The sequence below is a fragment of the Rhinolophus sinicus genome, linkage group LG12 (assembly GCF_036562045.2).
Source record: "Rhinolophus sinicus isolate RSC01 linkage group LG12, ASM3656204v1, whole genome shotgun sequence".
In the NCBI taxonomy this organism is placed as follows: domain Eukaryota; kingdom Metazoa; phylum Chordata; class Mammalia; order Chiroptera; family Rhinolophidae; genus Rhinolophus; species Rhinolophus sinicus.
Genome location: NC_133761.1, coordinates 44,016,089 through 44,041,491, shown reverse-complemented (window position 1 = coordinate 44,041,491; position 25,403 = coordinate 44,016,089). Strand labels below are relative to the sequence as shown.

At 47.0% G+C, this 25,403-nt stretch overlaps 1 protein-coding gene across 3 annotated transcripts in view; it reads left to right on the top strand.

The window, feature by feature from the left end:
• The window catches only part of SIPA1L2 (signal induced proliferation associated 1 like 2), a 201,773-nt gene that overhangs the window by 104,757 nt on the left and 71,613 nt on the right, over nucleotides 1-25,403 (top strand). For all 3 annotated transcript variants that reach the window (XM_019712891.2, XM_019712888.2, XM_019712889.2), the window contains exons 4-7: nucleotides 7,973-8,106; nucleotides 9,749-9,937; nucleotides 16,841-17,015; nucleotides 21,630-21,733. In XM_019712891.2, coding sequence (XP_019568450.2) covers nucleotides 7,973-8,106; nucleotides 9,749-9,937; nucleotides 16,841-17,015; nucleotides 21,630-21,733 — 602 coding nt within the window. The remainder of the gene's footprint in view (nucleotides 1-7,972; nucleotides 8,107-9,748; nucleotides 9,938-16,840; nucleotides 17,016-21,629; nucleotides 21,734-25,403) is intronic.

The following is a 25,403-nucleotide window of genomic DNA, read 5'->3' as shown; positions in this document are numbered from 1 at the left end:
TGCTCTCCGACTCTTTCCTTCCTCCTGCTCACTCTTGTAGCCAATAGTACGGAAACGATGGATGACTAAAGGCCTGTGGAACTTGCCTTACTTCTCCAGTCTTCCACCTTCTATTCAAGGTTTTCTTAAAACTTTGTATTTCGAGATGCTGTCCTTATGTTCAGGACAGATTTGTTGTCTCATGTTTAAGTTGCGTTCATTGTCCCGTGCATTGATTGATTTTTGTCATTTAAACCCCTTGAGTTGCTTTACATGAGCGTTCTAGGTGTGTATCCTGTCACACCAGACCGGGCCCTGAGCAAATCATTTACCTGCCAGCCTCAGTGTTATTATCTCTAAATGGGGATGATAATAGCAGTACTTCCTCAGAGGTAGGGAGCGTGAAGGAGTTCCTTTATGGAAAGTATATTTAATACTGTGATTTTCACTGTAATGCCTCAGTTTTTCAAGCTTAGCCAATACTTTCGTTAAATTTTGGCCAAAGGAGTCTTCACATAGCACAACTGCGTCACTTTCCCCATCACAGTAAATTCAGCAATTTAGTCCATGAAACATCAGCAGAGTTTCTTGAGATTATCGATTGACTCTTAAGATTATTAACTGCAAAATCGGGTCCTATTGTTTCATTATTCATTCATTCATTCATTGTTCCTTGTTCACTTTTTCTTTGTAACTCCTAGAGAGCTATGAACAGGGAGGTGGTTTAAAACACAGACACTCAATTGTTGGGAGGGAAAGGTGAAAGAAGGTACATCATAGGCGGAAATTTAGACAGCAGCCCCCTGCAGCCATGGGTGGAACCTAGTAGGCAGTGAGCCCAAAATTAAATGATCAACTCGACTGATAATGAAAGAACAGTGAACCTTTAAACTGTGTTTTATGGAAAACTAGCAAGAAAACTTGTGCTGTGAGTATTCACCAAGCAAAGGGCTCTGGGCACAGACCCACAGTCCCTGGTGGCTTTCTTGGACTCATTGGTGCTGTGTCTGCAGTGGTGATAACACGCACACGGAATCGAGAAAGCACAGCCGGGCGTACTGCTGTCACACACACCTGACCCCGGGGACCCTCACCTGTCCAGTTCATCAGTGGTGAACCTAATCAGTGTTGTGAAGACAGCCCAGTGCCCAGAAGCAGCCTTTGGGCCAGGGTGCCATGGAGCCACCGTGTGTCCTCTTCCCAGTTGGTCATTTTTCTCTTCTTTACTGAGCAGTCAGAAGGCAGACAGAGACGCACTGCATCCAGTTTCCTGCACTGCAGGCTTGTTAACCAACTTGTTTTGGTCTTGCTCTGCTGTATTTGCACGAGGCATGGATTGTCATTCTGCTTTTCCAGTCTTTTCACAGCTTCCATTCTGCCAAGGAAGGCTTTTATTTGATTCACCCTGGAAGCAATTTTATGGAAATTGCATACTTGGGATAAGGAGGACAGGGTCCCATGGGGGAGGGGGAGGGGGGCACTCATTGTGCTGGAGGCTTTGGTCACATCCCTGTACTTACCTTCACAATGTGCTGTGTGTGTGTGTGTGTGTGTGTAAAAGCAAGATGGCGTGTTCCCTTACGCAGTAGAGACTGGGGTTCCTGGAGACAGGCGTCCAGGTGACCTGCTGTGTTCCTTGGTGAGATCGAAAGCCTGGAAGGATCCCTGGGAAAACAGCGCTAGGCCTCAGAGCTGCGGGTCCCACAGGCACGGTGCTTAGGAGTCACAGAGACTCCATGTGCACCCAAAAGTGTACGTCTGTGTGAGACAGAGAGAGAAAAGCTGGAAACGAGTGTGGGCCTCGAGCGGAGAGGTAGGCCTAAAGAAAGACATTTTTTCGATAACTTGCCTGCCATCTTTGGTGAAAGAGTAATGTACAAACTTTGGGTTCCCAAAATTTTTTTTAAATTATAGTTCCTGATAGAAATTATTCAGTGAAATATTATATACACCACTGCTTTCTTAAACAGACTACCACGAATGTCACAGAATCTCTAGGTGATTATAGATCTGAGTTTTGAGATGAAAGTGGGGCTGCCTTTCAGGCTGACCCTGAGCTGTGTGGGATTGTCGGGCTCCAAACCGAAACACCCCATACTGCTGTTTATTGTATGATCACTCCTTCTTTTGTTTCGATGTAGCTCTCTGTCAGTAACATGCCTCCCTTCAACTGGAATGATGATGAGTATATTACGTATGTTATCTGGGGAGCGGGCTGAGATGCTGAGGTTCAGAAGAGATATGTAATAACGCGAGGTTAAGCACATGAGAAGTAGCAAAGCCCAGATTTAGAAGCCAATAACCAGGCTTATTAGAATTATAGGTATTTAAGAGTAAGTAATGTCGTGAATTGAATACACATGTTATCTCTCCCCCTTCCAGAACACCACACACACAAAAAAAAACAATGATAAAAAAGGGCATAAAAGCAACAAAGGCAAAAAGAACTAGCGAGAGACAACCAAAGGCCAGGCACCTGAGTTCCGGCAGCTGGCGCGGTGTTACAGACTGGAGCACGCCACCCCGGGACGGGCAGCGCTGTGGAGGGGGACAGGCCATCCGAAGTCAGTCAGTCCAGGCCATGGACCCACTACCTCTGAAGAATGGCTAGGGGTAAAAACGGGGCAGGCCCATTGTTTGCAGGAGGCCAGGTTCTCTCTCCTGCCCTACAGCCAGTGTGCTTCGGGTCCCACCCAGGTGGAAAACGGCAGATTTACTCTGGAGAAGCTGAACCACAGGACAGCTAAGGGTAGGACCAGGGCACTGAACTAAAGATGGGGATTAAGGGGTTAAGTGATGGTCAACACAGTGGGTCACCCAGCCCTGTCCCCTTATTTGGGCCAAACACCTGCAGACAGGAAATGGAGAATCCTTCCCCAGGGACACTGACCAGCTCCAGGGAAGAAGACCCGCCCATCTGGATAGCTGCGGGTGCTCCAGGAAGACGGTTGAGCCCCTGCCTGATCAGTCTAAGGTGAGGCTGACTTGAAAGCAAGATGGAGCAGTACAGACAGAGAAGACATGTTATCATGATAAAGGGATCAGTTCTAAAGAGATGCCACTTACATTGTCATAAAACACCAAGTACCTGCAACTAAATCTAAAGAAAGATGGGAATGACCCCCACAGAAAGCTACAAACACCACCAAAACAGTTAACACCCGAAAAAAATGGGGGATTTGTCACGGTCCTGGGTTGGCATTTCACGTATTCGGTATGTAAAAGAATTCGGAGTTATTTTGTGGGAGCAGAGTTCGGAGTGAGGAATGATGATGAGCTGCTTTTCTAGCCAAGAAGAGGAGTTTGGCGCTTCAAAGCTGTGAATATGCAGAGGGGCCAAAATAGTGTATACACATTTTAAGAAAGGAGAAAAACTGCATTAAAGTTGTAATAATGTACACCGATAACGAAAGATGAATACAAGTCACGTTTAACTTCTGCAATTACAAGAGGTGCTCAAAGTTGTTACCATCAGTGTAATTTTAATACAGTTTTTCCTCTATTACAATGTGTATAGATTTTTTTGGCACACTCTGTGTATTTCCTTGTTAAAACAGAGTAGATGGGCTGTGTGACACTTGCTTTGACTGCGTATGTGGCATTTTTCTTCCCAGTTCCTGACTGTGCTAGATAATTGTGCTGCATGGTACTTCATGCTTGTTCCTGTCACAGGACTGAGCATGTGTAATGCTTGTCTGTTTCCTGCATTAGCAGCCCCACGGGATTAAAACTTTTTGAAGCAGGCACTAGGTCTTGTTCGTAATTGTATCTCCAGTACTTATCAGTGTCTGGCACGTAGTTAAGACGTGTCCCATGCTCAATATTTGAATGAATGAATTGAAATGAATTAAGTGTGTGGTTGGCTGAATACTGGCCCCCAGAGGTTATCTAGGTCCTATCTCTGGGACCTGCATATGTACTTTATGGGGCAGAAGCGATTTTGCAGATGGGATTAAGTTAAAGATCTTGAGATGGGGAGATTATGCTGGGTTACCTGGGTGGGACCTAAATGCAACCCTAAGTGTTCCTGTAAGAGGGAGGGGGGGTGGCGGCTCGGTTGACCTAGAGGAATGCAGTGTGATCACTGAAGCAACATCTAGGCCTTTGGAGACAGAGGAAGGGGGAAGGGGCGCCTTGAGTCAAGGAATTCAAAAACACAGCTCCAGTAGCTGGAAAAGGCAAGGAGACAGTTTCCCCCAGAGCCTCCCATGGGAGCGCGGCCCTGCCAGGTCCTTGACTTTGGCTTGATTAACACTGACTTCAGACCCCAGCCTCCAGAGCTGTGAGACAATAAATGGGTGTTGTTTGAAACCCCACGCTTGTGGTGATTTGTTACAGCAGCCAAGGAAACTGAACCCAGTATGTGACTTCTACTAGGTATGTAAGTTCTACTTTTGCAAATATTTCAAGAAACCACATTGCCCTCCCTCTCTCTGAGGGCCGTGCTGCCGCGTTCCTGGGCCACGAGCTGCTGCACGCTGTCTTGTCCACTTCACTGCATGAAACGAGCTGCCTCCTTATTTTGATTTTGATATTTTGAGCAAGAGCAAGCGAGACACTTTTGTTCAGTAAGTCAAGAGCAATTTATTAAGCACCTGTCGTTTATTAGACACCGTCATACTAGGCCTTGGGGATATAAAAGTTGAAGGACTTACCTCCTTGGAGATGAGGTGAATATTTCAGTGAGACTCCAGTGCAGTTCAGTGAGTGACAATATCTCCGTGGAAAGGAGGTTTGAGTCCTGAACGATACATGAAAGTCAAGTGAGGAAAAGTGGAGGACCTGCCAGGCAGAGGGGCAAAGCATGTGAGTTAGGAGATTGATCAGAGATGAGCTTGGACAGAGTTTGGGGTGATATTATTGAGAAATTTAAAGCAGAAGATGGGTGGATGGAAGGATAGACAAAGGGATAGACTTTCAGACAGGTACATATAAAGACAGAGGCCGAATCAGAAAGGACAGCCAGGGGCTGAAGGTGGAGCCTTGGGAAAACTCCTGTGACAAGGAGATGCCAGAGGAGGAGGCACAAAGGAGAGACCTGGGAGATTACTGTCTAAAAGGAGAAGTCACAGAAATCTAGAAAGTGGAGGGTCCAACCTGGAGCGCGTGGCCATCAGTCCAAGCATGGTGGACAGGTCCGCCGAGACAGAGCCTGGAAGGGGGTGTGGGGTCCGACGACAGGTGCAGTGGAGTCTGAGCAGAGCGATCAGTGGTGTGGAAGCAACTGTGAGGGGGGCTGAGGACCAAGCAGTGGTTGAGGAAATGGGAGGAGAGATGCCGATCACTGGGGCGTCTCCTCGCTGATGGGCGGCGGGGTCACACTTGCTGGGGTGAGTGAGTGGGCATGACTTGTACCTGCACCAGACACCCGTCCATTGCCACGACCACCGGCTCTTCCGCCCACTGACCTCCTTTTTCCTCCCCAATTTAAAAACAAATGAAGGTATATTTTACATACAGTGAAATTCACCCTTTTTATCTATATAGTTCTGAGAGTTTTGACAAATGGATATGGTGTGTAACCACCACCATAATCAAGGTGCAGGATAGCTCTGTCACCCCGGAAAGCCCCCCGTGTTCCCTGTAGTCACCCCTGCCGCCAGCCCCAGCTGCCACTCGTCTGTCATCTGTCCCTATAGCACTTTAATGCTAAGCTCACACATTACGATTTTAGGTTGTCAGGTATTAGAATTAATGATTTGATTCACTTAATCTGGGCTCTCTGTTTTGTCATGAAAAGGGGGTTTTGGTTCCCTCTCCTCCCTAAAGTAATTTAAAGCTCTTTTCATTCATGTCACAGGTTCATCAAATGCCTAACAGGGAACCAATTGGAGTATTTTTGCAACTGACTTTTTGAAATGGGTTCTAAGAAGGACCCTTGTGTCTGATCACTGCTGGTGCTTTCGTGCACTTCCTGGATGGTTTTCTTATTGCATCTGGCTTATAATAAATAAGCCATTGAGATAATGAATGAAAGTTCTCATCAGGACAGTTGCTAACTGTAACTAGGAAAATTCTGAACTGATTTAGTTTTAAGTTTTAAGATGCACTTTCCACAGGTCCATCCATGGTTCTATCAGTTACTAATGCCAACTTCAGGAAATAAAATGATAACGTCCCTCGTAGTCTGAAGTAGACAAGTAACTTTTAGTTTCTGGTTTCAGTGAATATTTTTTTCACTGTTGATTAAAGCCACAAATAAGTGCCGCTGGGTCAGCTCCCCTCAATCCCATAGCTTTTTTTCCATATACATTTAATTCCACTGGAGTCGTTCGTGTTTGTAACAGTCAACCTGGCAGTTACCAGTACGTAATTTACCTCAGGGACGAGTCGCCCATGAAAAACGAAGACAGTTTCCTGTTGTATGAGTGTGGGTTGTGCTGTCTTTCACCTTTCAGCCCCGGAAGCAGTTGACTTGCTGCTTTTAGCCCCGACTGGCTCTGCAGGGACATCATGTCAGTATGACTCTCACTTGGTGGCAATGACTGAAGAAGTAAATGATGTGCTTTTGAGACCTGGCCAGTGCTCGTTGTGGCTTTGGGTGACATCAGCTTGGAGTGACGCGGGGGTGTTTCCTTCTGTTGAACTCACCCTGTTTTCTACTTTCTGAGTGACATTTCTATCCCTTCAGAAATTACTGTGGCAGAAAATGTTCGCACAACCCAAAGCCTTTGAAATACTTCTAGTTTTCTTCAAGCTTATAAATGTTTGATATTTTATGTGTTTTCTTAACCACGAGTCAGGAAAGCTTGGCCAAAACCAATTAGGTGCCAATTCAAAGGAGCAAGAGTGGTTTTGCATGGAGGGTGACAACTCGATTTTATAAGTGTGCACCTTGGAGTGCTGACCCGCGGGGGCTCATTGAGAAATGCATGACTGACAGCCCGGCTTTGCTTCCCACTCGCGCTGCGTGACGGCTGCTACAAATAGATCAGCTGCGTGCATGCACATTTGGGTAACGGCACCCTCGGTTTGGTACCGTTTGGACCACATCTGAGTGGTGTTGCGTTTGGGTCCCTTCAGGAGACAACGCTTAAAAAGTTCAGCTGCATGAAGCATTTTCACTTCTTTAGCAGAGCTTGTTCACAAGTGGCCTCAGGCCACCGTGCAGACAGACACTATTGTCACGCAGTCGTGAGCTCCTCTCCCCACCCCCCATTGACAGAGTTCAGACTAGACCACCAGCTTCGCAAGTGGGATTCTTTCTGGACTGTGTCCCTCTCTGGAAGCAGTGCCTAGCACGTGGCTGTTGAACGTATGAGCAGGAGACTTGTGACCATGTCTTAGGAAGTGTGTCCTGGGACCCTGTTCTCGGTGGACGGGAGGGCCTCAGAGTCCATTCTTACAGTGAGACTGCGTGAGTTTAGATCCCTCCAGGACCAGCGATTTTATGTGAAAGAAATGATTCCTGGATAAGATGGTAAAGTAATTATCGTATTTGAATATATGATTTGACCTCAGCAACTTGGTGACCATTTTTGTATTTTCTGTCTGTTGCTAAAATTTTCTTTAGACTATTAGGTGCTTTCGTGACATCGTAATGAAGGGGTGGTCTTTGCCACTCCCGTGGTCGCCCAGATGCTCGCTGGTCTGAGTGGCTATTAGGTCAGCCCCTCCCTCAGTCAGAGAAGGTGACCTCACAGCTGGAGGGAACCTGTTGCCTAACAGTTCTTCACGTAGCTGGATTCCTGTCTTGACAAGTTCCTAAGATGACAGCACTCGCTCCGAAGATGCTGTTCACAGACACCGAAATCTCACCTGGGGAGGGGCCGTCCTGCTGCTCATGAACAGCTGAAAAGCAGGAGCAGAGGGAGTGATAGAAATGAGGTGTAAACGGACATCTGATTTGGAACCCCAAAACTGTGATCGAGCACATTTGGGGGCGTCGTGCACCCAGAGCCCTGTGGGGTTTCTCCAGCTGACCCTCCAGCCATGAGACCCCGCCCTGCTGTCTGTCCCTTCCCGCTGACGCCTCCGCTCTCTTCCGTGACAGAGCACCAGAACTACTTTGGGATCGACGAAAACCTGGGCCCCGTGGCGGTGAGCATCCGGCGGGAGAAGGTGGAAGACGCCAAGGAGAAAGAAGGGTCGCAGTTCAACTACCGCGTGGCTTTCAGGACGAGCGAGGTAACGGGCTGCCTGGTGCTTTCCCGTCCTGGCTGGGGCCTTGGGTGCGATGCGTTAGGTTGTCTCACACAAGTATTGCACTGACGTTTTAATGTTAGTTACTACAGCATGCAGGTAGTTGAACAAACTTACACCTTTTTATTCCAAATTAGAAATTTGAAAAGCTGTCATGGGCATTAAGTGGCAGTGATGTGACTGCCGGCTTACATGACAGAAAGGAAAAGATGATAAGAAGGCCAGGTTTTCAGGGCTGAGACAGGACAAACGTGAACTCTGCAATTCATGTCTAAATTAAAAAATGCCTTTAAAATCTAAAACAGACAATCAGGTGGCCACAATGGATGACTGTTGGTCTCGTGTTTTTCCCAGTGTGGTAGCTTTGACACCCACACATCATTACAAGGGGGACCCAGGGTAGTTCGTTGCTTGTCTTGCTTTGAGTGAAAAGAGAGATTGTAAGTATACAAAAATGGCACGGATAGTGGTGTGGGTAGAGATGGTGGTTTATGTAAAGAATTAGATCTGGCCTGTACTTTGGGTTTATTCTCTTGACCCTATTTTACTAGAGGGGACTATATCTGGCAGGTGTTCCAGAATGTGTAGGTTGGTTGCCCACTTCCGAATCAGACGGAGAAGACGCCCTCTGCAGGTCCCCTGCACTGTGCGTGAGCCTGTGCCCACTGTGCACACTGCCGAGTCTTGGGTGCTCTGGGGGCCTGGGCTCCGTGATGGAGAAATCCGAGAGAAAGCCCCTCTCTTGAAGTGACATCTGTTAAGTTACAGGCCGGCCCTGTCCAATATAGTGTTATCCGCTGGCCGCATGTGGCTGTTTAAATTGAAAGTATGTAAGGAAAATTAAAAACATACTTCTTCAGTCCTACCAGTCACAGCCAGGTGTTCAGTAGCCACGTGAGGCTAGGGGCTCCCGTATGAGCCAGTGTGGGCAGAGAGCGAGCATCCTATCTGCGGAAGGTTCTGCGGGGCAGTGCGTTCCAGAGCCTGTGTGATGCCAGGCATCCCAGCACTGTCACCACAACCCCGTTACCCCTCCAGCAGCTCTTCCCCGAGTCAGACGGCCGGGTCAGAACCAGGCCTCTTGATTTGTAGAACTGAGGCATGTGTCATGGTAGTGTTCCCTGCTTTCGTGACGTCGTTGAGGAGATGTCATAAATCAGGAGGCAGAATTTGGTGGCGGTCGTCTCAGCCCCGAATCACCTGCCCGTGGGGTCACTGGACAGCCCCATTCAGCTTCGCGAGTCGTCAGCACGCTAAGTGCAGTAGAAGAAGAGAAAGCAGTGGGAGAAGAGCAGCAGTAGGGAGACAGGGAAGAGGACAGGGAGGGGTGGGAGGAGCGTGAGTGCGGCCGGCCCGGCCTCACCATCCCGGCCTCGCCATCCCGGCCTCGCCATCCCGTGTCCCTCACGTCCTGTCCCTGTTGGTCCCAGAGCCACAGCGATATCTCCACTTCTCGCAGCCATGCTTGGCCTCGCCCCTCCTCGTTCTCCAGGCTGCAGTCTGCCATGTCCACCCCGCCTGGCTGGTTCACACTGAGAACTTCTGTCCCCTTTTCCCACTCGGAAACCACTTACCCTCCTGCCCCTTTGTATCAATAGTAACCGGAGGCTTGTACTTTGCCCTGCAGCTCACAACACTGAGAGGAGCGATTTTAGAAGACGCCGTACCCTCCACTGCCCGGCACGGCACGGCGCGAGGCCTGCCTCTCAAGGAAGTCCTGGAGTACGTCATCCCAGAGCTGAGCACCCAGTGCCTGCGCCAGGCGTCCAGCTCACCCAAGGTCTCGGAGCAGCTGCTCAAGCTCGATGAGCAAGGGGTGTGTATGCTGCGTGACACGGGGCTGTGTCTGCTCCACGAGAGATGGAGCTTTCCCATCCGTCTGTCTTTTAACATCATTTATTTGTAATGCTCCAAAGTATTGTGTCTCTGGCTTTTCCCCAACATGCCTGTCTACTAGTTAAGAAACGTGATGCCTTCACAGTGTAATGCACCGCCGCTGAGATGTGACCTGTCTTATTTTTACCAGGGTTTGATAAGTCCCAGCTGGCAGGGACACTTCTGACTCAGGAACATTAGGAGTTGGTGGTGTTTTTCCCCAGGGTTTGCAAAACTCACATCGACCCCTCCCCGAGCTAAGGTTTATTCTTGTCTGCTGCGTGCGAGGCCTCGTGCTAACAGGTGGCCATGAACACATGCAGTAGGAAGACTGACGCTGAGACCTAGTCTCCAGTCCATGGGGACAGTAAGACCAAGAGCACAGAGGCCGCGGCAAGGCATAATGTGGCAGTGGCTCCCGGAGACGTGGAGATGCAGAGAGGGGCCCTGCAGATGCAGCTGGCAGGGCCAGGCTCCTGACGGAGGTGGCGCTGTAGCTGGGCCTTCAGACTTGGGTACAATTCCAAGAGGGAGATATGAGTCATTGGCTATTGTATGTAGGAGCTATGACTTGTTTCTTTACAAGAAAAGGGCACACATGGGGAGGTTGGGAGTTAAAAAAAAAAAAAGGATTGAGGCTAGTACTTGATTCAGGAGGTGGTAGGGAGCCATTGAAGGTTTTCCAGCAGGACGTGTATTTTAGGATGATTGTTCTGGTCGAAGGCATTGGACAGGCTGGTGAAAGTAGAGAGAGACCCGTGGTGGCCCGGAGCTCAGTTATGTGGCTGGCGACATCGTCCAGGGGAGAATTAATGATGGATGGGACTGGGATGGGATGGTGGCCCAGAAGGTGGAAAGAGGTCTTTCAAATTTCCTATACAAGACAACTTGTAGGGGAAACCGAGAGGTAGGAACCAAGTATATGCATTTTGTTTTAAATGAGTGTATTTATTTTTAAATACATGCTTTAAAAAATACAGTAGCGATGTATATTTCCAGAATTTCCCAAGGAAAATTCTGTTGCATGCTTCTGAGGGAATGTGAGGTATTTCTTGGATGACCCAGTAATACTGACTAGTGTACTGATTGGCGACCTAATACGCCCACGCTGGGATCCTAAAAGTGACCGGATTGTAACTGGTTACACTTACAACCTCAGGAGGACGCAGGCACTGAGCACACTCTGAATGAGCAGTGCTGCCATGCCCGTCTCCAGAATGAAGGCTGGCGTGGTAAAAACGTGAACAAAACCGAAATGCCGGACTCGAGCAGCTGACTGCTGACATCGTAGGATACACACATTGGCTTTACCATGACCGGTCCTGGTGAGCCATGTGGAACTCCCGGCATGCCCGTGCAACAGCTGCGAGAAACGTCACCGCAGAGGCAGCGGGAGGGCGCCGCTGCTGGTTCAGCACTCAGAGTGCAAGTGTGTTGATGAGAAGAACACCATTCATTGCTATTGGCATGTTGTGAGAGAGTCCCTGGGGAGAGCTTGCCACCCGCCTGGTACTTCTGTCCCTTCATGTTTCTGGGACACACTGGTTCTCCCTTAAAACATGTCACTGCGCTTGCCCAGAGCAGGTGCCTGGTGCATGAAGTCTTTGGTCCCCTCAGGCTGCCGTGGAAAGTTCCAGAGGTGCCCCATTTCCCCAAGCCTGAACCCCAAAGTCCTCAAGGCCCCGAGAGACATTGCAGCAGTTCCAGGTAACTGTCTCCTCGTAGAATTAAGCAGATGTTGGGACGTTTGTGGAGCAGAATAGGTCCCGAAGCTCCACCGGGCCTTTCGTTTACCTGAAGCATGTTAGGCACTTTTAAGGATCAGCTGTTCACAGTCTGAGGTGAAGGAGTTCACTTTGAATATGGGGTTCTGCTTTTAAGCAAAGCGACACATTACATACGTCTAGTTGCATTTCACGTGTTTTTTCTTTTGAGATGATATTTGTTTGACTTTGGTATGCTTTCGTAATGGTGTACAATGGGGCATTTTTAACTTCCCATAACCCTTAGTGGTATCTAATTCCCGTGTTACCTGAAGAAGATACTTTCTTTTCATTTTTAAAAGAGATTGAACAGCTTTCTTAACATCACAGTTTCTACAGGATCCCTAGGTGTCCCCACTAACCTGTTGGAGGGGTTGAGATTTTCTTCCAGGTAGTGCCATTTTGCTCTTTGTCCTGGTGGTAAATCTGCGCAAGAAGGGGGTCGGGCCAGGTTTATGGAGCTGTTCTGAATGGTTTACAATCTTGGAAACTTAATTAAAGGGTATCTTGTCAGCTTCTGCTTTCTTGGAGTCTGTAACCCATCCTGGTGTGACATAGTCACTGGTACGTCTGCTCTCCCCAGGACACGTCGTTATAGTGGGGCGTCCTAGGGTTCTCAGGTCACTCACACCATTCCTTAAGTTCAGTGAGGTGTCTGGAACAGGAAGTCTCTATGCTGTAGAGAATTATAGGGAAAGTGATTATTTAATAGTAGGGCTTTGAAAGCTTTGTTTCTTTATATAAATTCACCTCTCAACTTACAAAATTCCAGTTTTTAATAAAGACTATGCTAATTTATATAACAGGTAAATTCATAAAATGCTACAGGTTGGCTTTTTAAAAATTAAAATTCAGATAAGTTATGACAGCTCATATCTTAGAATATTCTGGCATCTGTGGCAGAATGACTAATTTGTTCTTAAGGCCAACTGCCCCCTTCTGTCCTCCCCTCACCCCAGATGGAGATGTTTGCTGACATATCGGTTGGCGTCAGAGTAAGTCCAGCAGATCTCAGGAGTGAGGCTGTGCTTGGAACAGGTAGCGCGTTGGGAGGCAGCAGGGGGACGGCTTCACATCCGTGATTCTGAGGCTGTTTTTTGTCACCTCGATTTAAGTTTAAATTTTCTTGTCAATAATGATAAGACTCCTGGTCTTGGGAATGAAACAGTCAGTTTTTTCTTGCCATCCTGGGAAGCAAGGGAGGCACGTGTAGCATTGTCTGCTGTGTACAGTGTGTCTGTCTGTACGTCCAGGTGTCAGCGCTGAGGTGGTATGGCATTTTGCCAAGCGAGTAATTTGTCAGATGGACAGTACAGATGCCCATGCCAGTCTGGCTCCATCGCAGGACTGTGGGACTGGCTGTGATTGACGTCAGATGGGCCAGGTCAACGTCAGTGGAATGGTGGGTGCTTTAAAGGACGTGGAGACAGAACCTCGTTCTGGGAGAACTGGGAATTTGGGGGCCTGGGGAGCTGGAGTCTCCCTTGTTCTGTGTCATGAGTGTGTTGCTCGCTCTCTGATGTCCCCCAAGAGGTGCAGTAGTTGATGTGACATTTTGATTGTTTCACGAGGTTTGTAAGAGACTCATGTGAGAGCTGTCTCTTCACCAGATGTTGCATTCCGTTACCATTTTAGTGGAATTGCAGCCACGTTGGTAAACCATCTACAATTATTTGTTCTGAGTCACAGGACAGAGTCCTGTCTCCTGAGTGCCATTTCGTGGCCTCCTCACGCTGCCCCGGATCTAAGAGGCCGGGTGGGTGTGTGTCTGTGAGAGGTGAACTGGTGTTGTGCCCGTGCTGTGCCACTCCGTGTGTGGGCGCCCGCGTGCGTGCACGTATGTGTGCGTGGCCGGGTGTTTTCACTGGAGCTAGAGTTCTGGCCATTGTCAAACCCCCTGATGGTTTTGAAGTCTATTTTAGCCACATCCCCTAATTTTCATAGGCCCAGTGGCTTCTTGGATGGAAACGCAGGTCCCGCTCATGGTTAGGATCTAGAAACAGCTGGTCTGCCCCATGCTGGGAGGAGAGGAGAAGGATATGAGGCAGACATCACTGCGTCAGCAGAGGAGGACCAGGGCTGCCTCGGTCCCGCAGGTGCAGCTGACCTTGAACATAGAGGCCAGGGCGCCAACCCCTCACAGCGGAACTTCCGAGTATATCTTTCGACTCCACAGAAACTTAGCTACTAATAACCTGATGTTGACTGCAAGCCTTACAATAACAAACAGTCACGTAACACATACTTTGTATGTTACATGTATTAAACACTGTATTTGCATTATACATAATCTAGAGGAAAGAAAATGCTACTAAAAAAATCAAAAGGAAGAGAAAATACAACGTTACTAAGAAAATCATAAGGAAGAAAAACTACATTTACAGCACTGTGTATACCTCCTGAAAACAATCCGCTTATAAGTGGACCCGCACAGTTCAAACCCATGTCATTCACAGGTCAGCCATACTTGGCCTTGGTCTGAACAAGAGCCCACAGGAGTATCAAGTCCACCGGACGCAGAGGGAAGTTGTGCCAGTCCAGTGAGGGCTCTGCTTACCCAGCATGAGGCCGCACCAGCCCAAGCTCTGTCCCCAAACAGTTCTGCTCCGGGCCTCGTCCCCAAGTTGGTGGGTGCGAGAAGAGGGAGGGGTTTCCTGCTGGAATGCCGGGGCACAGACTGGGACCAGCTCTGATGTGGCTGGGGGCATTGGAGGCAGGGTGGCACAAGATGAGGCCACACCGCGTTGGCACCCGGCGCTGGCAGTGCTCTGAGGTGAGCGGCAGGGGAGGGGGGCAGGGGACGGGCAGACAGGGACAGCAGCACAGGAGCGAACGAGCCCCGAGGGCCGGTGATGGTGCGCAATCACGGCTGGTGCAGAGGAAGCAGCGGGCCACGGCACGGGGCTACGGCCAGTGCTATCATTGCTCTGTGTTTCTGGTGGACTCTCCTTGAGGCAGGCACCCAATAACTGGAGAGAGCTGAAATCCTCTTCTACAGCGAAGGCGCAGGCAAACTAACATGACACGGGGCTGCCAGCCAGTCGCTCTGAGGCCAGGTTCGAGGATTAGCACAGACCTTGACACTCTCTGAGGTCATCGGCATCCGTGGTGACAACTGCTGAATCATGAGTGTCTCCCTAATGTGCTTTCAGATACCGAAATGTCTTCTGAGTCACTAGGGGCAGTTGATGTCAGACATGAAATAACATCAGGCATTTTTATTATATGTGCTGAGTAGTTTTTGAAGGTGATGGTCCATTAGTACGAATGCGGCATCTCGTTTATTTGGAGACTTGAGTTGGTGGAAACATTTATCCCTCGATCACTGGGTGAATGGATGGAAATGGTGTCCTGGCCCCACTGAAGAGCTGGTCGGTGCAGTTCACAGCAGTAGGTGGTAAGTGGCTCGTGCATAGCACCCCATGGCCACACGGGACGCCCTCCTTATCCTCACTGTGAGAAAGGGGCCTGCCCGTGTGCGGTCCGCCACGGTGGGCTGTCATTCAGGCAGCCTGGACAGGTCACGCCTCCTTTCCTACCCCTCGTAGCACGTAGCCAAGGTCAAAGCCATTCAGAGTATTTTCGCAGTTGACGCTCCCTGCTCAACTCTGAATTTATTCTAGCACAATGAGCTGTTTCCTTAGATTCCCCGAGCAGGTGTCTCCCTGCCTTTCTTGAATTGTATGTTGTCACTAGGTGATGTAGATGAGACTGCTTTTATCACTCTGTCACTCAAGGGAAATGAGTATCATTTTGCCTAATTTTACTGATATAGTCAGCTATGAATTTTGATTAAAGGCTCTATTTTGTGGCTTGGTAATAAAAGTGAACAGCGTGATGGGTTGATGCCTTTAGGGAATGGATGATGCCTGATAATCTGTCAGGTCATGAGGCTCCGATTGCTGGTAGTGAGATTAAGTGCTGTGATTTCATGAGTGAGAAGTCGTTCCTCTCTGGGTAAAATAAGGAAGCTGTCAGGGTGGGTCCAGTTTCTCTCCAGCCGTGGGAGGAGGCCGCAGGACAGCATGGGGTAGGGTTGCCTGTAAGACGGGGTTACCGCAGGGACTCTTCAATTGCTATTAAAATGCTTTATGGTCCACTGTGTATTTAGCAGATGTTTTCTTTTCAAGATAGTCAAAACTGTAGAAATGAGTGTAATTGTACAGGCAAAGTTACTCTTATGGAAACAAAACATTATTCTATTTATGTACATATGTCACATGCCCATTGGGATTCTTTTCTTACCAGACCTTAATTTCGTTTGTTTTTCATTACAGTCTTTCATATTTCATATTTTCATGAGTGTTCAAATAACAACAAAAAGCCCTAGGAACCAAAGAGGGCAAACTTTTAAAAGCCTGTGGCTCTTTTTCTTCCTGACATGGAAGGTGATGGCCGTTACTCTGTGGAAGGAAGAAGATTAAGCATTTCCACAGCTGTATCTTTTTGAACAGACACTTGAACTTCTCTGTTCATTTTGGAAACCTGGCCCATCCCACGTGGCCACACTGTACATGCATTTCTTAAGGATTCTGCCATCTCTCCAGCCCTATTTTGGGGTTATGGGATATGCATTTGCAGCAGTATTGGGGGGGTTGTGGAATGTGTTTGCAGCAGTGTTTGGGGTTGTGGGATGCATTTGCAGCAGTATTTGGGGGTTCTGGGATGCGTTTGCCGCAGTATTGGGGTTTCTGGGATGCATTTGCAGCAGTATTTGGGGTTCTGGGATGCATTTGCAGCAGTATTTGGGGGTTCTGGGATGCGTTTGCAGCAGTATTGGGGGTTCTGGGATGCGTTTGCCGCAGTATTGGGGTTTCTGGGATGCATTTGCCGCAGTATTGGGGGTTCTGGGATGCATTTGCCGCAGTATTGGGGGTTCTGGGATGCATTTGCCGCAGTATTGGGGGTTCTGGGATGCATTTGTAGTAGTTTGTACAATGACAGCTGCTTATTCTTTTTCTTACTTGCTTATGGGCATACTTTTCTGAGAACAGAATTCTAAGCTTCTGTGTTTTAATTTTACTGGAAGGTAGCTTGGCGGATACGCTTTCCCAAGTAATGACATTTCTCCTCCATTTCAGCTGAGCTTTCAGCACAAGGTTGGGATCCTTTATTGCAAAGCAGGCCAGAGCACAGAGGAGGAGATGTACAACAATGAGACGGCGGGACCGGCGTTCGAAGAATTCCTTGATCTTCTGGGCCAGAGAGTCCGGCTGAAAGGATTCACCAAATACAGAGCTCAGCTGGATAATAAAAGTAAGCTTCATGTTTGTGTGTTAATTCTCCAGAGGCAGGCATGCCGCGTAAATCTGAGCAAGTAGTCATGTTACTCTGGTCTTGACCCTGGAAGTTGCCTCGCCAGCTTATTTGGGATGCAGTTTAGATTTCCTCAGATGAGCAAAGGAAGCACTTTTCTCCAGAGGTCTGTGTTTCACGTGAGCTCAGAGGTCAGCTCTTCTTCCTTTGTGACAGCGGCAGAGAGAGTCCCCAGTGTTTCATGAAGAATCTTTTCATATTTTCTTCTTTCTTTTAGCCTAACCTCTTCCATTACACCCCTGTTCTGGTGCACCAAGGACGAGCACTGCATTCATTTCTGAAAAAGACAGAGTATTAGCACACTCACTCATGCCATGCTCGCGGGCTTATTTTGTTCATGTCTGGTTTCATGGCATTAACCGGGGAGTTGTAGCGGTGATTAAGAAGCTGATGTATTCTGTTTTTCAAGGCCCTTAAATAGGTCCCCTTGAGTGGCATCGGATTAGCTCTCAGGTTCCAGATTGACTGGCTGATTGAAAGCACAGGCTGTCTGCCGTCCTGTGATGTGCGACTTTGTCTTGCAGCCTCATGTAGATCATCGTCTTCCTTGTGGTCCTCATAGATTCTAAATATTGTAGCTTTGTGTTTGTGCTGTGATTTGGTTGCCGTCAGCACCTAAAATACCAGGCAGAGTAATTGTGTGTATTTTGGAAAATTCTCCTTATTACCACGTGATTAATTGCTTGCTCTTTTAATGAGATGAGCAGATAGATTCTATAGTTGGAGGGTCTGGGAGAACCTCCAGCCTGCTCCTAGAAGGAACGAAGTGGGACCTTTTTGGCTGGGAGAGTGACAGTGTGTGGCTGAGCTGGGACTGGGTCCGAGGTGGCCTGGTGCCTGGTAACTCCCCACCCCAATCACCACCCTGATCTCCAGTCTCCCAGCCCCGATGTGTGGTCTCCCCGCCCCGATGTCCATCTCCTCGCCCCGATGTCCATCTCCCCGCCCCGATGTCCATCTCCCCGCCCCGATGTCCATCTCCCCGCCCCGATGTCCATCTCCCCGCCCCGATGTCCATCTCCCCGCCCCGATGTCCATCTCCCCGCCCCGATGTCCATCTCCCCGCCCCGATGTCCATGTCCCCACCCCAATGTCCATCTCCCCACCCCAGTGTCCAATCTCCCAGGCCCGATGTCCGGTCCACCTGGGCCCGACACTGGCCATCGCCTACATCAGGGTCGTGCAGGGGGCTCCATGCACCTGTCCTCCCTTCTGGCTTTTTGATCTGTTTTTGAAAATTGCACTGACAGACAGTGTTAGCTCACATGTGGGTCCCTGCATGTTCTCCACACCTGCGAGGGTTGGCCTCTGCTGTTGTGTTAAACGCGAGTTGTTCATGCCTCAGATCCATAAAGGTAAGGAAATAATTCCTGACACCCACTGTGAATAGCCACATATTTTAAGAAAGTTCAATGAGACCTTTCCTGGGTTTTCTTCTGTTCTTGGTGAAGTTCTTATTTGCAAACCACCCCCTAAAGGGGTTACTTTGCTGCTCTTAGGAATGTGCGTCCTGGAAAGCCACCCCTGACAAGGAATCCATGCCAGCCTGTTGTCCATACTCAGTGGGGTGGACTGAGGGAACATTGCAAGAACTTCTGATCTGTACGTTCTGTCAGACTACGACACAGATAATGCAAATATTTTCCTGTGTATAGAATTGACATCAGCTTTGAACTTTTGTGACTAGGAGATGTCCTTGATACATTATAGATGTAGTACTAAGCACCTTAGCTCAAGGAAATGATAACATAAGAACGAGATTGTGACCTATTGATTTTAAATAATAAGCAAATCCTTAACTTACTTTTGTGAGCAAGGCCTTCAGTGAGATGCAGAGGAATCTAAGACATTCCTTTAGTAGAGAGGAGGTTTCTATGAATCATGTTTCATGGAATAGTCAAATAAAGATTATGTCTTTCTCAGAACAAACAAAAAAAACATCTTAAATTCAGGAGAATTATGTTCTAGTTTTAATTCCTCGGTCAAATCTGGGCCTCGTTTTCTTCACAAGGGACGTTCAGAACATTTGGGCTGAAATATCTGGGGCGTCCCTTCCAGCTTTAAAGTGGGTTGTTTCTCTCATAAGCACACAATGAGATGGAGCAGGAAAGCCTCCCCCCCTTTCCTAAGATGCTCCTCTAACCAAAGGGTGGTGTGGTACCTAGGCTGCGGACAGCCAGCCTGTGAGCAGAGAGTCTGGGAGCAGAGAGTTAGCATGGAGACTCCCTGATGGCCTGGCCTGCGTTTTTGTGAACGAAGTATACGCATCACACCCTTGAATAAGCTCGTTAGTTTACCTTCTCCATCACTGTGCTGGTGTTCAAGATAAAAACTGTCAGAATAGTTAATTGCGGAAATTCATCCTTTACTACTGCTTGGAATAGACAAAGCAGGGCCACATCTTTAAAAGTGGCTTTTACCCCCCAAAATGCATTTTCTTTTTTCGTTGCGATTTCTGGTTGACTAGCCTATTCAATCCCTGTCCAACTTCTTTCGCTGACTTGTAACCATCCTGATCACGGTGGCGTGACAGGAGTCCTTGAGTGTGTTGGGCTGTTTCCTCCCCTGACCTTTGCTGTTGTTCCTAGCCATCGGCCCCCCTCATCCTTCCCTCATGTCTGGCCTGCTCAGTCCAAGCGCGAGCACTGTCAGGGTCCAGAGCCAAGACCCCCAAAATGGGACATTACTTTCTAAGACGTCCTGGGACAAATGACAAATATGCATTTAATGAATACTTAGAAGTGAAAATCCCTTTATTTTGGGACTAGTTAATATACAGCTTGTTAGATGAATATCCTGTCCTCTCTGACCATCTGCAAGTTGATTTATCAATGTCCATGTGTAAACATTGCAAATTCTCCCCATATTTATGAAATCGCCTCTGTGAATCTCTTCAGAGTATGCAAAACTTTATCTGATATTCTTTGTAGAGGATTTTCAAGACTACTTCTGAGTCAGATAATCAATATTGAAAATAAAAACATCTTTTCTTACCGCCGAATAGTATTCCATTGTGTATATATACCACAACTTCTTCATCCATTCATCTATCGAAGGACATTTTGGTTGTTTCCATGTCTTGGCCACCGTAAACAAAGCTGCAATGAACATTGGAGCACGGGTGGGGGGTGGGAGATGAGGGTAAGGGGGATCGAATATATGGTGATGGAAGGAGAACTGACTCTGGGTGATGAACACACAATGGGATTTATAGATGATGTAATACAGAATTGTACACCTGAAATCTATGTAATTTTACTAACAATTGTCACCTCAATAAATTTAATAAAAAAAAAAAAAGAAAGAAAGAAAATAAAAACATACAGCAGGATTTGGAAAAGCCCATGAAGGTTAAATGTTTCAGTGTTTTTAAGGTAAAAATTTCAATTTTTAGATTTAAAAAAAGGTTAACTGAAGATGACTACTTAGAGTTTACCCAACAGATACAATGGAATAAATTTTGTTTTAAATGATATTGAAGAGTAGAATTGTTTCTTGTGGTTTAAAAAGTAGGAAAAGAAACCTATAGATAGGTCAAGGATTGAGAAAGACAGTCTTGAATTCTGTTTACATCTTAATTTATATTTATCTCTTGTCTTTATATATATGCAAAGTGGTCCCAAACTATATCCTGAGATAATTACTGAAATATTTTATAGTCACCGTATCAGTTTGGGCGTCTGACACTCTCAGTTTGAGATAATCTATTGATAATACAGATGGCTTTTGAATTTGCAAAGAATCATTCTGCTTTTCAAAAGATGAATTGCTGTATGATTAACAGGGTTCAGATGTCATCATTTTTAATGCGTGTCAGTGCATAATATACAGTAAGAGATCCCATTCATTCTCCGTAATCTTAATCATGCGACCGTTTCATTGCATTGCCTGTTGAAAAGAGAAGAAAATCAGTTATGTCATTTAAGAAGCATTTTTTTGTTCTCATTTCCGTATAAAGTCAGTCCTGTTTCATTTTTCTGGGTTCTAACTAAGAATTCACTGTACACACACATACACACACACACTTACAAGGATGGGGAAGAGTAAGTGCTGGTTAGCTCACACTGTTCAGATAATTGCACCCAGACCTGCACCCGCCCCAGCTGCAGCTTCTTTCCTTCTCTGCTCACCTATCTCCCTCCAGCAGAAGCCCCTCACCCGCTGTGGGCCATCTCCCTCAGTCCCCTTGGTACTGCAAAGGCCGGCCACCGTGTAGAAGGTGTAGGGGGAAGGGGGACATGAGCTCCATAGAAAGCATGTGGGCGAGAGCAGATAAGGAGAAAACTATTAGGTTGGTGCAAAAGTAATTGCGTCTTTTCAATTATTTTTAACCTTTTAAACCGCAATTACTTCTGCACCAACCTAATCCAGACGTGGGTTGGAAAGGGGCCGAAACAGCCCATAGTGAGAGGGCAGGGTGAGCATCGAGACACTGGTGGTTTGTAGTTGAGTGGTTTGTTTTTTCATGGAATTGCCTTTTGTGAGAATGTCACACCATTAAATGGCTAATTATGCAGTTACCTAACGTGTTTTATGATCCGTCTTTGTCCCTAGCTGACTCGACAGGAACGCACTCCCTGTACACCACCTACAAAGACTACGAGCTCATGTTCCACGTCTCCACCATGCTGCCACACATGCCCAGCAACAGACAGCAGGTAGGTCGGTCCCTGGCTCTCCTCTCAGCGCGCCCCTCTGCGCAGCCTGTGGGCGGTGCTCGGGCAGCCTGGGGGCGGTGCTCCAGCTGCATGGTTTGCAGAGAATCATTGGACGTTTTCCTTGGAAGGCATTGGTGATCTTTGACTCTTTAATTATTTGGAAGTATTTGGGCTTATGCACACATCTCGTTGCCCTTTTTCCTTATAAAACTTAGAAATTCTTCCACACTCACCTTTGTTGCTCGCTAGGCAACATCTCAAGGGAAGCTCGTGTCAACTGTGTTAATTATAAAAAGGCCAGCTCTGCAACCTGAACTTAGGTTTCTGCATGTGGGTAGATAACTTATTTACAGAAAATATTATAAGAAAGGATCTTAAACTCTTTGATGGCATGAATTAATTTTAGGGGGTTGATCGCATTTGGGTTATTTCAGCAGTTAAAACAAAGTTTGTTTCCATGCTCTGGAAACTAGTTCTCCTGATGTCACTTAACTGCTTCCCTTTGCTCTAAATATTTTGAAGCATCAAGGATCCCTTGCTCCATAAGTATTTCTCGAATGAATGAAACTTAATTGTTACATAGCATTTTCTTTTCTTAATTGCTCGTGAAGTTCAATGATGGCAGTCAAGGTACACATTTTCCCAAGAAGCCCCTTGCCTTCTCCCGGTCACTAGCTTTGGGAACCACCTCAGAGCCCATAGCCAGGCTAGGAAAGCAGACCACTGGCTCTTCACTTCAGGGGCAACTCCTCTCCCATTTTTTTCTCACGGTGATTGCTGGGTGGATTTGTTTGCCATTTTCTATCTATTAATTGACCTCATCCCTTGTGCCATCTGAATTTTCTAGTGTTTTCTAGTAGTCAGAGTTCCCCCCACTTCCTGCAGAGCACGGATCTTTCGTTCACATATCTATATGTTGTTATGAGACGGAGTTACTAGATCACATGTACGTGTTTATATGTTCTAACCTAGAGAACTTATAGCTCTAAACATTTGTTTTGAATGCTGGCAGGTAGGTTCACTAGATGGTAAGGAGCTCCCTCTGGAGCGTGCGCGTGTCCCCAGATCCTCGGGATCTGCAGTGTTGAACTCCAGCTGAGTTGTGTTCAACCATCTGTCACCGTCAGCAGGGACAGCCACTGTCTCGGCCCCCGGTGGTCGGTGCTCAGCCCACAAGCCCTCCAGCCCTACTGACCTGAGTCCTTCAGCTCCAAACAGATTGGCCTGTCACTTCTCAGATGGCAGCCCCTGGAATTTTGAAGTCTGCTTGACAGAACTTAGACTGGCTTCCCGTCCCCCTTTTTGTTGCACAGTAATTGAAATTTGTGGGTTTATGAGCTCTGTGTACCTGACTTGTTTTTCACTGAAACTTGTCCTTGAAAAGTCCTGTGCACAAAAATGTCTATGGAGAGATGGGGGATGGGGAGTGGAAGGATGGCTGTTTTAAATTCCCCAAACTGGAGACTAAAATAAAATCCCTGTATATTGAGATTATACATTGCAAACTCTGTAGCCTAAAGTCTTATATAAGTTACCTTTTTTTTTTTTTTAGTTCAAGTGAGAATCCATGACATAAAATAAGTTATGCTGATGAAGTAGAGGAGGAAAATTGTAGAAACGGGTTTGCTTTTTTAATTTCTCTTACTTTATATGGAATGTATATGATCTTGTATGTGGTTCCCTGGGAAATCTATACAGCAGTCCCCCCTCATCTATGGGACGTGTTCCAAGACCCCCAGTGGATGCCTGAAATGACAGATGGAACCCAGCCCTCTATAGGCTATGTTTTTTTCTGTACCTGTACCTATGATAAAGTTTAATTTATAAATTTGGCCCAGTAAGAGATTGAGAGTACTTAGTAATAAAATAGAGCAATTTTTACAATATACCATAATAAAAGTTATGTGAACGTGGTCTCTCTGTCTCAAAATCTTACTGTCCTGTACGTGCAGAGTGGAGATGCAGAGTGGACAAATGGATGATTCGCGTCCTGGGTGGAATGGAACGAGACAGCGTGAGATTTCATCACGCTACTCAGAATAGGGCACAATTGAAAACTTATGGATTGTTTATTTCTGGAATTTTCCATTTAAATTTTCAGACCGTGGTTGACGGTGGGTAACTGAAACCACAGACAGCGAAACTGTAGATACGAGAGGACTACTGTGTACGAAGTACACCAGGTGGGCAAGTTGTCCTAATAGAGAGGGGTTACGTGAAGAGTGGGAGGTGAGTCAGTAAACTCATGTCTTCGGGTCATTGCAGTCAGCCGCTTGCCTGGCTTTGGGTAGGGTTCTTCATCTCTCAAGAAATTTGATAATTATACAATGGACCTGTGCATTTGTCCCGAGATACTGGACATCGGGATGACTGGCCGGGCTGCTTGGACTCAGGGGTGGCACACAGGCTCAGAGGGAAAGAGTGCTGTATTTTCGGGATGCCTTCCATCGGTTTAGAAATGGGGAGATGTGGCACACATGAGTATATCTGGACTAGATGGTAATGTAACATCTTCCTCTCAGTGTTAGAATTCTGTGGTTCTAGGTTCTTCCTTGAGGCTTCCTTCTTCTAGGTTGAAAACGCTTTTGCAGAAGAATGTAACTGTTATAAGAATTCTGGAGCACACTTCCAGGTTTGCATCCCAGCTACTAGCTTTGTGACCTTGGGCAAAGTTTTCTGTGCTTTAGTTTTCTTTACTCCTGAAGACAGACTGATCTCTTTTCTCTGCCGAGGTGTCCCTCTGCACCTAGAACAGTCCCCAAAACATGGTAAGCAGGCTGTAAACATTTATTAATGAATTATTACACCTTCCTTGGATGGTGGTTAGAATTAGCTGAGTTACTGCATGTAAAACACTCAAAATAATGCCCGGCACAGAGTGTGCTCAGTGAGTTTCAGTCGGTATTATTATTATTTTGTAATTTATTAGACATAAAGCACAAGTACTTTAGATGACCTAATTTGCATTTTATTTTCTTGTTCCCAATCCTAAAGATCTATTATGAAAAACTAAGGCCTGAATTGTTAAGAAAGTAAGGGACTCATTTATCAATAATTTTAGAAAATTATTTTTACTTTGACGCTTAATATTTTGCTCATCATGAGTTGTCATCAGAATATTCTGTTCATAGATAAAGGATGTCACTGTGCAATCTTGGGACGTGTGCTTTCCAAACTTGTTACAGGTTGTACCAACTCCTTCCTCATCGCTCACCCACCCCACGGTCCACACATGACATTAATACCAAGGGCATAGATGGAACTAGCTGGGCTCCTGATTGCATGTTGAGTCCACGGGACATACAGCAAAGTCAACTGGCCACACATGAGTGGTGCCTGTTCTTTGGCCTAATGAGCACTGTGGTATGCGTGACTATTTGACTGATCCAGACTCGTCCACATCAGATAGAATTTCTTGTGTTTGTTCTTGTAATAAATCAAGCTGAAAGCTGATTCCAAGATATATTAAAAGTCGGTAGAGAGTTCACTGCAGTGAACGTCTGACTCTTACAAAGAAGCCGGAGCCAGACCAGGGAGTGAGCAGAAGGGCCGCCTCGAGTGCTTTCGCTCTCTGGTGGTCCCGCACGTCTCTGGGCCTGTTTGGCAGTCGGTCCCCTGTCCCAGAGGTGTCTCCCCATGTGTCCCTTCTGCCTGTTTGGTAGACAAGTCA